The sequence below is a fragment of the Oncorhynchus gorbuscha genome, linkage group LG08 (genome assembly GCF_021184085.1).
Source record: "Oncorhynchus gorbuscha isolate QuinsamMale2020 ecotype Even-year linkage group LG08, OgorEven_v1.0, whole genome shotgun sequence".
NCBI lineage: Eukaryota > Metazoa > Chordata > Actinopteri > Salmoniformes > Salmonidae > Oncorhynchus > Oncorhynchus gorbuscha.
The window spans coordinates 37,198,933-37,212,428 of NC_060180.1; the positions used below are offsets into that span (position 1 = coordinate 37,198,933).

Sequence of the window (13,496 nt, forward strand, 5' to 3'; positions counted from 1 at the left end):
CCCAATGCAGTACTCGTGTTATACACATGATCCCTGTGGTCAGACATTTTACAGGACTGTACGAACAAGCCACAAGCGTTACTGGAAACATTCTGGAGCATTCTGTGGCCCTCATCAAGCTTGGGTACGCCATTTAATTTACGGCGTGATAGGAGAATAACTGTTGGTTAATAAATGCAGTTTTATGGTGACTGGAGTGTACTGTGAAGGATTTTAAGGACAGAGGGGAGACATCCCGCATGGACACTTCTGTTTAACAATCAGAGAGAGTGATTGGCTCTCTGTGGTGCTCTGAAACAGGCACAGATGGGGAGTGTGAAAGGACAGTGTGAAGGGGGTGACAGGGGACAGTGGGAGTGTGTGGGAGAGCGACGAAGGGAGAGATAGTGGGGGGATTAATGGAGAGAGAGAGAGAGAGAGAGAGAGAGAGAGAGAGAGAGAGAGAGAGAGAGAGAGAGAGAGAGAGAGAGAGAGAGAGAGAGAGAGAGAGAGAGAGAGAGAGAGAGAGAGAGAGAGATGCAGAAAGCGGTAGAGGCAGTGAAAAGGAGAGAGAGAAGAAAAGAGAGAGACAGAAAGCAGGAGGTGGGGTTGGCCCTGAAGTGAGATGACAAAGCTTGTCACCTTTCGCTTCCCTGTCTCCTCTCGGCTTGACAAACTGCCAAGCATCCATGTGATGCACCGTGCTAAAGGAAACTGCAGATTCAATACATGTAGATATTCTTCTTTAATGATTGACACAATAAAAAATATTCTAGCCAGTGAATCATATTTTTAGATAAAGGGTGTGTGCACATGCATGTGGCTGTGTGTCAAGAGGAGAAAGAGGGGAGATCAAGACTGAGCGAGACAGATGTTATACTTAACTTAATGTTATAGGGCCTTTTTTACTGAACGATGTGATTTGTGTTTTCTTTTCATGTACTTTGTAATTGATGTGTATATACAGTGCATCAATCTACACACAAAACCCCATAGTGACAAAGCAAAAACAGATTTTAGACATTTTTTAAAATCTATTGGAATAACAAAAACTTAAATACCTAATTGACATAAGTATTCATACCCTTTGACTCTAAATTTTGCTCAGGTGCATCCTGTTTCCATTGGTCATCTTTGAGATGTATCTACAACTTGATTGGAGTCCACCTGTGAGAAATTATATTGATTGGACATGATTTGGAAAGGCACACACCTGTCTATATAAGGTCCCACAGTTGACAGTGCATGTCAGAGCAAAAACCAAGCCACGAGGTCGAAGGAAATGTCTGTAGCGCTCCGAGACAGGATTCTGTCAAGACACAGATCTGGGGAAGGGTACGTTAAAAATGTATGCAGCATTGAATGTCCCCAAGAACACAGTGGCTCTTTCTAGAGCTGGCTACCTGGCCAAACTGAGCAACCGGGGGAGAAGGGCCTTGGTCAGGGAGGTGACCAAAAAATAGATGGTCACAATGACAGAGCTCCAGAGTTTCTCTGTGGAGATGGGAGAGCCTTACAGAAGGACAACCATCTCTGCAGCACTCCAACAATCAGGCCTTTATGGTAGAGTGTCCAGACGGAAGCCACTCCTCAGTAAAAGGCATATGATAGCCTGCTTGGAGTTTGCCAAAAGGCACCTAAAAGACTCAGACCATGAGAAACAAGATTGTCTGGTCTGATGAAACCAATATTGAACTCTTCGGCTTGAATGCCAAGCGTCACGTCTGGAGGAAACCTGGCACCATCCTTACAGTTGTCATGACGTTGGCCTGGGGGTAGGTTTATGACAGTCATAAATACCTCTCCCCCTTTTCCTCTCTCTACCCTACTGAGGTTACAATTGCAAAACCCCTTGGTTAACATAGAGATTCTGGGAATGTCAGAAGGTGGGGGGAAATGAACTATATTCTGGTAATCCGATCAACGGAACATATGCGGTGGTACTTAATGAATATGATGTCAGTTCGGTTGTCATCTTAGACATTCTCATCAATGATAAAATGACAAACTCTACACAGGAAAGTCTACACATCAGAGTTATCAGATTCACTTGGAATTGTTGTTTGAATATGAAATTATTTGTGATGGGATGAAATGTGATTTTAGCCTGTAAAATGAGAGATTTGGGTTTTCATAAGATAAGGCTGCTCACTCAGTGGCCCTCTCCCTTCCTATATAAAGCCTTGAAGACAATATAACCTGTTCCGGGGATGTAGGACGACGGTCCTATGTCAGAATGGTTCAGATAATAACTACAGAACAAAGCCAACATCAGCGTAAGCTTTGGTTGCGAATGGTATGAACTACAGAAGTGATGCCTCCTAGCCGTTGAGTTAGCAACAGCAGATGCAAACGAGGGTTAGGAAGGAATAGACAGAGTATCCCGTCTATCACACAACGACGTTACTACAAAGCGCAGCTCAGAGTAAATATTTATTGCATTTTCCTTTTCCAAATGGGCGGTAATTTAGAATGCATAAGATACTGTACTTACGATAGCATAGCTTCTCCCTTTGTTCCTCAGTCTTCCCGCTCTTTCACTCAAACTCAGCCCATTTTCTTTTGTGTAACAAGCTGTCATATCTGTTCCGCCCGCTAGGGACGTTTTCCTGTATGACGTAATGTGTAATCAAGTTATGATTTAAATATGCGTATGTATAATTCTGAGTGATTAGTTAGGTATTTAGTAAATAAATAATTAAACCCAATTTTGTATTGCTGATTCAACTTGTTAGCCAGGGTTTGTGCAGATAACTAAGAATTTATAACTTTCAGATGAGACTGAATTAAGATGACAATTAATATTGACTGCTATTGATGTAAAATATTACTAGGTCTTTAAGAGTTTATTCGGAAGATAACAGCTCTACAAATATTATTTTGTGGTGCCCGACTCTCTAGTTAATTACATTTACATGATTACATGATTATAGAATAGCATGTCATATCACTTAATCCGGCATAGCCAAAGACACGGCACAGTGAAGCATGGTGGTGGCAGCATCATTTCTGTGGGTATGTTTTTTTTAAGCGGGAGACTGGGAGACTAATCAAGATCGAGGGAAAGATGAACAGAACAAAGTACAGCGAGATCCTCAATGAAAACCTGCCCCAGGACCTCAGACTGGGGTGAACGTTCACCTTCCAACAGGACAACGACCCTAAGCACACAACCAGGATAATGCAGGAGTGGCTTCAGGACAGAACTCGGACTTGAACCCAATTGCAAAGGCTAGCTTTTTCAAACAGAAATGTGCATCCTGCAGCACTAATTCCAAAAAGTTTTGGGACACTGTAAAGTCCATCGAGAATAAGAGCAGCTCCTCTCAGCTGCCCACTGCTGGGAAACACTGTCACCACCGATAAATCCACGATAATCGATCATTTCAATAAACATTTCTCTACGGCTGGCCACACTTTCCACCTGGCTACTCCAACCCCGGCCAACAGCTCTGCAACCCAGCAGCAACTGGCCCAAGCCCCCCCCTTCTCCTTCACCCAAATCTAGACAGCTGATGTCCTGAAAGAGCTGCAGAATCTAGATCCCTACAAATCAGCTGACCTAGACAATCTGGACCCTCTCTTCCTAAAATTATCCGCCGCCATTGTTGCAACCCCTATTACTAGTCTGTTCAACCTCTCTTTCGTATCGTCTGAGATTCCTAAAGATTGGAAAGCGGCCGCGGCCATCCCCCTCTTCAAAGGGGGAGACACTCTAAACCCAAACTGTTACAGACCTATATCCATCCTGCCTTGCCATTCTAAAGTCTTTGAAAGCCAAGTGAACAAACAGATCACCAACCATATCGAATCCTACCGCACCTTCTCCTCTATGAGATCCGGTTTCAGAGCTGGTCACACGTGCACCTCAGCCATGCTCAAGGTCCTAAATGATATCATAACCACCATCGAAAAAACTGGGCAGCTGTCTTCATCGACCTGGCCAAGGCTTTTGACTCTGTCAATCACCGTATTCTTGTCGGCAGCCTTGGTTTCTCTAATGATTGCCTCGACTGGCTCACTAACTACTTTTCAGATAGAGTTCAGTGTGTCAAATAGGAGGGCCTGTTGTCCGGACCTCTGGCAGTCTCTATGGGGGTGCCACAGGGTTCAATTCTCGTGCCGATTCTTTTCTCTGTATATATCAATGATGTCGCTCTTGCTGCGGGTGATTCTTTGATCCACCTCTACGCAGACGACACCTTTCTGTATACATCTGACACTGTGTTAACACACCTCCAAACGAGCTTCAATGCCATACAACACTCCTTCTGTGGCCTCCAACTGCTCTTAAACGCTAGTAAAACTAAATGCATGCTATTCAACCGATCGCTGCCCGCACCCACCCGCCTGCCTAGCATCACTACTCTGGACGGTTCTGACTTAGAATATGTGGACAACTATAAATACCTAGGTGTCTGGCTAGAATGTAAACTCTCCTTCCAGACTCATATTAAGCATCTCCAATCCAAAATTAAATCTAGAATTGGCTTCCTATTTGGCAACAAAGCCTCCTTCACTCATGCTGCCAAACATACACTCGTAAAACTGACTTTCCTGACGATCTTAGATTTTGGCGATGTCATTTACAAAATAGCCTCCAACACTACTCAGTAAATTGGATGCAGTCTATCACAGTGCCATCCGTTTTGTTTTGTCACCAAAGCCCCATATACTACCCACCATTGCGACTTGTATGCTCTCTTTGGCTGGTCCTCGCTACATATTTGTCATCAAACCCACTGGCTCCAGGTCATCTATAAGTCCTTGCTAGGTAAAGCTCCACCTTATCTCAGCTCACTGGTCACCATAGCAACACTCACCCGTAGCACGCGCTCCAGCAGGTATATTTCACTGGTCATCCCCAAAGCCAACACCTCTTTTGGCAGCCTTTCCTTACAGTTCTTTGCTGCCAATGACTGGAACAAATTGCAAAAATCACTGAAGTTGGATACTTATATCTTCCTCACTAACTTTAAGCATCAGCTGTCAGAGCAGTGTACCAATCACTGCAGCTGTACAGAGCCCATCTGTAAATAGTCCATCCAACCAACTACCTACCTCATCCCCATATTTGTTTTTGTTTTTCTGCTGTTTTGCACACCAGTATTTCTACTTGAACATCCTCATCTGCACATATATCACTCCAGTGTTAATTGCTGAATTGTAATTACTCTGCCACTATGGACTATTTATTGCCTTACTTCCTTACTTCATTTTCACACACTGTATACAGATTTTCTATTGTGTTATTGACTGTACATTTGTTTATCCCATGTGTTACTCTGTGTTTTGGTTTTGCCGTACTGCTTTGCTTGATCTTGGCCAGGTCGCAGTTGGAAATGAGAACTTGTTCTCAACTGGCCTACATCGTGAAATAAAGGTGAAATTAAAAAACATTATAAAAAATGTGAACGTCTCTTGAGAGACCTGAAAATAGCTGTGCAGCAAAGCTTCCCATCCAACCTGACAGAGCTTGAGAGGCTCTGCAGAGAACAATGGGAGAAACTCCCCAAATACAGGCCAAGCTTGTAGCGCCATACCCAAGATGACTTGAGGCTGTAATCGGTGCCAAATATTCTTTAACAAAGTACTGAGTAAAGGGTCTGAATACTTATTAAACATGATATTTCAGTTCTTTATTATTATTTTTTTTATGGGATACTGTGTATAGAATGATGAGGGGAAAACAATTGAATAAATGTTAGATTAAGGCTGTTATGTAACAAAATGTAGAAAAAGTCAAGGGGTCTGAATTCTTTCCGAATGTATAAACGCCACATGTAAAATGTTGGTTCCATGTTTCATGATTTGAAATAAATATCCCAGTAATTTTCCATATGCACAAAAACCTTATTTCTCTCAACTTTTACACACAAATGTGTTTACATCTCTGTTAGTAGGCATAATCCATCAACCTGACAGGTGTGGCATATCAGGAAGCTGATTAAACAGAATGATCATTACACAGGTGCACCTTGTGCTGGGAACAATAAAAGGCCACTGTAAAATGTGCAGTTTTGTCACCACAACACAATGCCACAGATGTCTCATGTTTTGAGGGAGCGTGCAATTGCATTGCTGACTGCAGGAATGTCCACCAGAGCTGTTACCAGATAATTTAATGCTAATTTCTCTACCATAAGACACCTCCAACATCATTTTAGAGAATATGGCACTACGTCCAACTGGCCTCACAACCGAAGACCACGTGTATAGCGTCATGTGGGCGAGCAGTTTGATGATGTCAACGTTGGGAACAGAGTGCCCCAAGGTGGCGGTGGGGATATGGTATGGGCAGGCATAAACTACGGACAACGAACACAATTGCATTTTATCGATGTCATTTTGAATGCACAGAGATACCGTGACGAGATCCTGAGGTCCATTGTCGTGCCATTCATCTGCCCCCTTTACCTCATGTTTCAACATGATAATGCACGGCCACAGGTCGCAAGGACCTGTACACAATTCCTGGAAGCTGAAAATGTCCCAGTTCTTCCCTTCATACTCAGCAGACATGTCATCCACTGAGCATGTTTGGGATGCTCTGGATCGACGTGTACAACAGCGTGTTCAAGTTCCGGCCAAAATCCAGCGACTTCGCAAAGCCATTGAAGAGGAGTGGGACAACATTCCACAGGTCACAATCAACAGCCTGATCAACGCTATGCAAAGGAGATGTGTCGCGCTGCATGAGGCAAATGGTGGTCACACTAGATACAGAATGATTTTCAGACTCCCTGCTTTAAATAAAGGTTAACACACACACACACACACACACACACACACACACACACACACACACACACACACACACACACACACACACACACACACACACACACACACACACACACACACACACACACACACACACACACACACACACACACACACACACACACAGGGTTAAGCTGTCATGCATTGCCAGTCTCACTCCCCTGCGACTTCATCACATCACCCACTCATGCTTCTTTGTTATTTCTCCTCTTCTTTTTCTCTCACTCATTTCTTCAGAGGACAACTACCATGATTACCATCCCACCTCCCTCCGCTCCATTCTTTCACTCCCTTTTTCATAGATTTCACACTGTGGGTATTTCTCTCCTTCTGGCAGTCTTTGTGTGTCCTGTTCCAATCTTTCTTTCACCTCCTCCCTCTTTCTGTTCTGCCTGTTCCCTCATTCCTTTTAATAATCCAGTCCCACACGCTGGTCTTTATCTCTTTCTTTCCCTTGGGAGGCCTCTCTTTTTCTCTTTCTCCCCCTCTTTCTCCCCTCTGTATCGAGAATTAAGGAGAATTTCAAGATTCTCGAGCGGTATCGATTCTCGAGAGACATTACAATGTAAACTTGCCTATTTCTCAAGTCTGGAATGCTACCTCCGGAGGTCACGCACGACTCTTGCCCGATAGTTGCCCGGAAGTAAGCAGGGCAACGTAAACAGAATTGTTTCCTTGAGCCCAAAAGTCATACAGTAAAAATACTAATAGCAGAGCAATATTTTTAAACAGCTGGACAGCTGGACATTTTCATGATATTTGAAACTTGTGTTTATTGAGTTTACAGCTTTTACATTCTGAAATTATCACAGTAGTTTGAAGAAAGGAAAGGTCAACAACATTCCCCCCATTTTCACATATACTGATGTTGGGATGGTGCTGGAAATTATGAATATGAAGTAGAAAAATGGTGTTTGTCAATGACAATATTCTCTATTTATTTGTCTTTCTGTTCCCCCCTCTTTCTTCTCTCTCCTTCTTCCTTTCACATTCTCCATTTCTCCCTTTCTCTCTTTCTCTCTCTCTCTCCCTCTGTCTCTAATTTCTCTCTCTTTCCCCATCCCACCATCTCTCTAACTCTTTCCCCAGTCTCATTTTCTCAGTAACTGGCAGCCCTTTAGGAGAAATAAATATAGCAATATTTAGGATGAAAAATCACTCTCTGTTTCGCTGTCTCTAATCTCATGGTCACATAAAAAAAGACACTGATCTTATCAGGCCTACTACCTATGTAGTCATCCGTCAGACAATCTACCTGTCCATCCATCACCTTGGCACAGGCTGTGTCTCCACTCCCCATTGGCAGCCAAGGCTTTTAAACGTGAATAAAACTACAGAGTGGACGCGGAGCACCTGAGTCCGCGTGTGTAACACCCTAATAGCCAACGGCCACTGAGCTATGAATCAATGTTCCACCCTGGCTAAGAAGAAACCCGCGTATTGGTTCCTAGAACATTGTAGAGGTGTGCGTCACAAGGTGGATTCCCACATGTTGCCGGGCTCACAAGCTCTACAGGAGGGTCAGGTTCCTGCGTTAAAGACATACCCTGACAGCTTTCAAAGCTGTCATACGGTACAGTGCTGAAGAAAGTCATGAATGGTGGGATCGGAGGCAAAACCCAGGATGCTCTCAAAAGTCTTGTGACGTTAAAGAAGCATTTAGTGTTGCGACCCGCAAACCATCCCTTTACAACTTGTTAGGGAATATAATAATATTCACAAACACCTGGTTCAATCCCTCTAATTTAACCCTCCGGCGCTAGTAAACGCCATGTGAAATTCAGTAAGCAGCACTGAATTTGGGAGAAAGGACCTGGATTGCGGGTGTCTTTTAATTCCTGGCATGTAATTGAGCAGAGCGGCTGGGAGGCTTTGATGGCGTTCTAACCCTCTCCTGTCACACACTGCAGCAACAGGGGCACTAAAAGCACTGGACAGGCTTGAGGAATAAGGCTGGTTAAAAGGCAGCATTTCTCCCTGGGTTCCCCTTTTCTCCCCCTCCCAGAACCCTGCCCACAGCCACAATCTTACTGGGGTCACCAGAACTGCCCCCAGGTTGGAAAAATTGTCTTTCCAGCTCAGAGCGATCGATGCGTGAAGTATACCTGTTAAAGTGTGTGTGGGAGGGACAGGTGTGTGTGTTTTTGTGTGCATGTGTGCGCCGCGTGCGCGTGTGTGTATTTGTGCATGTGATATGTGTGTGTGCCACTTACTCTGTGTGAAGCGAGGGGGGTTGTCGTTGACGTCACTCAGCCTCACGGTGACAGTGGTGGTCCCTGAGAGACCTCCCAGATGGCCCCCCATGTCCTTGGCCTGCAGAACAACCAGGTACCGGTCCTGGGTTTCCCTGTCCATATCAGGCACCGCTGTGCGCAGTATACCTGGTAAAAACACACACGCCAAAGACAAAAAGAGTTCAAGATCAATCATTTCCACTATGCAGAATGACCTGATTCTGCTTCACACGATTGGTTGAACAGCGGCTGCCTCTAGCTGTGCACCGCTCACCAACGCAGCCGAACCAGGAGCCAAGGTAGCTAAATCACCTTGAAATATGGATACTCTTCTAAAGCTAGTGACAAATATGAGCCTTTGCTGAGGTACTGTATGCAGTATGTAGGGAATTAACAAGACACCATCTGAGCAAATGTGATGTGGCTCTGGGGTGTGTGAGTTACCGAAATTACAGGCTATGAACGGACAGAGAGATAGGCCTATATTTCCATCTTATAATTTATCTCCAACGCCAAATCAGTGTGTCTTGTTTGCAACGAAACCGTTCCTGTTTGCAAATAATAAAATCTGAGACGTTATTAGGAATCTGAGCATGATACATTGTGAGTAGGCCTACCGACGCAGACAGATGTAAGCTTTAACTGCTGGCTACTCTTCTTAAGTGGCTTAACCCAACGAGGGAAGGTCACAAGTGTTCCCTAAAAGCTGTCTGGGTTTAAACATCTTCTATTGTACAGAAATTGAATAGCTTAATCAAATCAGAGCGACAGAATTAGACTACTTCCCAAGCAAAGTCTTTCATTTTTTTCTCTTTGGTTATAGAGGATGTAACTAATGTCAAATAAACGAAACAATGATACCTCCCGTATAGTATGCATCAACGTCACGTCTGTCCCGGGTATTTTACAGCAGACCATTTATAAACGTTTTCTTCAAAATCTTAAGCTGACAATGGGGTAGGGTTTTTGCCATTTTATTTAATAAAAAGGGGGGCAGGCCTATGGCAGGGATCAACCCCCCCCCCAAAAAAAAATAATTGAGTGGATAGTCAGGGGGCCGAAAACATAATTACAAATCATTTGTAGACTGGAAATTGATCACAAGAAGCCCAAACATATATAATATTTGAAAAAATAATAATCATTTCAAACCTTGCTTACATTTGTACACAATCACATATACAGTGCTTTCAGGAATGCTTTGTACCCCTTGACTTCTTCCACATTTTGTTACAGCCTTAATTCAAAATAGTTTAAAAAAAATATGTCTCACCCATCGACACAGAATACCCCATAATGACAAAGTGAAAACAATCTTTTAGACATTTTAGCATATTTAATAAAAATGAAATACAGAAATCTAATTTACATAAGTAGTCACACCACTGAGTCAATAGAATGTAGAAGCACCTTTGGCAGCGATTATAGCTATGAGTCTTTCTGGGTAAATATATAAGAGATTTCCACACCTGGATTATGCAATATTTATTATTTTCAAAATTCTTCAAGCTTAGGAACATTCACTGTCTTCTTGGGAAGCAGCTCCAGTGTAGATTTGGCCTTGTGTTTTAGGTTATTATCCTGCTAAAATGTGAATTCATCTCCCAGTGTCTGGTGGAAAGCAGACTGAACCAGGTTTTCCTCTAGGGTTTGGCCTTTGCTTAGCTCCCATCTGTTTATTTTGTATCATGAAAAGTCCTTCACGGTGACAAGCATACCCATTTTTTTTTTTTTTTTTTTACAAGCATACCCATAACATGATGCAGCCACCCCTTTGCTTGAAAATATTGAGTGTGGTACTCAGTAATGTGTTGTTTTAGATTTGGCCCAAACATAACACTTTGCATTCAGGACAAAAAGTACATTTGCTTTGCCACATTTTTTTCAGTATTATTTTAGTGCCTTTTTGCAAACAGGATGCATGTTTTGGAATATTTCTATTCTGTACAGGCGTCCTTCTTTTCACTCTGTCAATAGTATTGTGAAGTACCTACAATGTTGTTTATCCATCCTCAGTTTTCTCCTATCATAAACTAACTGTTTTAAAGTCACCATTGGCCTTATGGTGAAATCCCTGAGCAGTTTCCTTCCTCTCAGGCAACTGAGTTAGGAAGGATACCTATATCTTTGCAGTGACTGGGTGTGTTGATACACCAACCAAAGTGTAATTAATAACTTCATCATCCTCAAAGGGATATCCAATGTCTGTTTTGTTTATATTTATCTATCAATAGGTGTCCTTCTTGGTGAGGCATTGGAAAACCTTCCTGGTCTTTATGGAATCTGTGTTTGAAATTCACTACTTGACTGAGGGACCTTACATATAATTGTATGTGTTTGGGGGGGGGGGGGTACAGAGATGATGTAGTCATTCAAAAATCATGTTTAACACTATTATTGCACACAGAGTGAGTCCGTGCTAATTTTTACTCTTGAACTTATTTAAGCTTGCCATAACAAAAGGATTTAATACTTACTGACTCAAGACATTTCAAATTTTCATTTATAATTCATTTGTAAAAAAAAATTTTTTTGAAAAACCTCATTCCAATTTGACATTTATGGGGTAGGCCAGTGACAAGTCAAGGGATGTGAATACTTTCTGAAGGCACAGTATCTCTCTATTATCCGTGGGAATACTTTGGAAGAGATTTCCTAAATTAAAATAACGCGGAGCTGATTTGCTGGTGTTTTTACAGTATTTTGTGTTCAATAAAGAATAATAATATGTATGCTCATTTTTTTATTTTATGTGCAGGCCCGCTAGTTGGGGAACCCTGGCCGCTAGTTGGGGAACCCTGGCCACTAGTTGGGGAACCCTGGCCGCTAGTTGGGGAACCCTGGCCGCTAGTTGGGGAACCCTGGCCGCTAGTTGGGGAACCCTGGCCACTAGTTGGGGAACCCTGGCCGCTAGTTGGGGAACCCTGGCCACTAGTTGGGGAACCCTGGCCACTAGTTGGGGAACCCTGGCCACTAGTTGGGGAACCCTGGCCGCTAGTTGCGGAACCCTGGCCGCTAGTTGGGGAACCCTGGCCGCTAGTTGGGGAACCCTGGCCGCTAGTTGGGGAACCCTGGCTAGTTGGGGAACCCTGGTTGGGAACCCTGGCCACTAGTTGGGGAACCCTGGCCACTAGTTGGGGAACCCTGGCCACTAGTTGGGGAACCCTGGCCACTAGTTGGGGAACCCTGGCCTCTAGTTGGGGAACCCTGGCCTCTAGTTGGGGAACCCTGGCCGCTAGTTGGGGAACCCTGGCCTCTAGTTGGGGAACCCTGGCCTATGGCATACCCTCTCAATTCGAGTTTTGTTTTTAACTTAAAAACCCTTCACTGACACATAGGTAGGCTATTTATAGAGTGCATGGTGGAGGAATTGACCGACAAATCTATGGATATAGCAGCCTAAAGCCTCATTTTGTCTGTCAAACAGGTAGGCCTACCTATTGTTTTTTTAAAAGGAAGAAATAGGCTCCAACGCAAAGTTATCTTGTTGTTAATAAAGTCTAACTACAATTAAGACTGTAGAAATGAATTATGCTCGAATTTGCTTACCTTTAGCACCATGAGACGTTCATTTTCAATTGATTGTGCCGTGGCCGCTGCTTCAAGTTTCAGCACCACAATGTAAGTTACTCAAATCTGACTTATTGTGAGGTCAATAACTCTGATAAATACATCACGGGCAAGAAACATGTTGTTTTCAATAAAAACCAATTACAGTAACATGTTATCAAAGTTGACCTCCGGTCCTCCTCATCTTCCTGCTCTCCTTCTAAAACGCAGCCTATAGACTTGTCCGCGCGCGAGAATGGGCCTAATCAAAAATAATTTCCGGAAGAAGCCTTTGACTCTCCTCCTGAACTGCCACCACAGGCCTACACATCACAGCCATTAGTTAGGCAGTATACCCGTTTTGATCAGCAAGAGCAGGCTGGTGCTCGGGGTTCCATTGTGTAATGCAGACTAGTTTTATTTACACCATCCCAGCAGCTATATTGGGGTGGCAGAATTGGGGTGGCAGTTTTATTTACACCATCCCAGCAGAAATATTGGGGTGGGGGGGGTATTCAGACCCCTTGGAAAGTATTCAGACCCCTTCCCTTTTCCACATTTTGTTACGTTACAGCCTTATTCTATAATGGATTAAATAAAACAGTTTACTCATCAATCTACACACAATACCCCATAAAGACAAAATGAAAACAGGTTTTTAGAAATGTTTGCAAATGTTTAAAAAAACAAAGAACAGAAATAACTTATTGACATAAGTATTCAGACCCTTTGTATGAAACTTTAAATTGAGCTCAGGTGCATCCTGTTTATGTACAATTTATCATCCTTGAGATGTTTCTACAACTTGGAGTCCACCTATGGGAAATTCAATTGATTGGGCATGATTTAAAAAGGCCTTGTGGTGAAATCCCTGAGCAGTTTCCTTCCTCTCCAGCAACTGAGTTAGGAAGGATACCTATATAAGGTCCCACAGTTGACAGTGCATGTCCT

The 13,496-nt window shown here is 43.2% G+C and overlaps 1 protein-coding gene across 3 annotated transcripts in view; it reads right to left on the bottom strand.

The window, feature by feature from the left end:
* LOC124041583 overlaps nucleotides 1-13,496 on the bottom strand; it is an 87,580-nt gene that overhangs the window by 50,665 nt on the left and 23,419 nt on the right. For all 3 annotated transcript variants that reach the window (XM_046359317.1, XM_046359318.1, XM_046359319.1), the window contains exon 4: nucleotides 8,976-9,143. In XM_046359317.1, coding sequence (XP_046215273.1) covers nucleotides 8,976-9,143 — 168 coding nt within the window. The remainder of the gene's footprint in view (nucleotides 1-8,975; nucleotides 9,144-13,496) is intronic.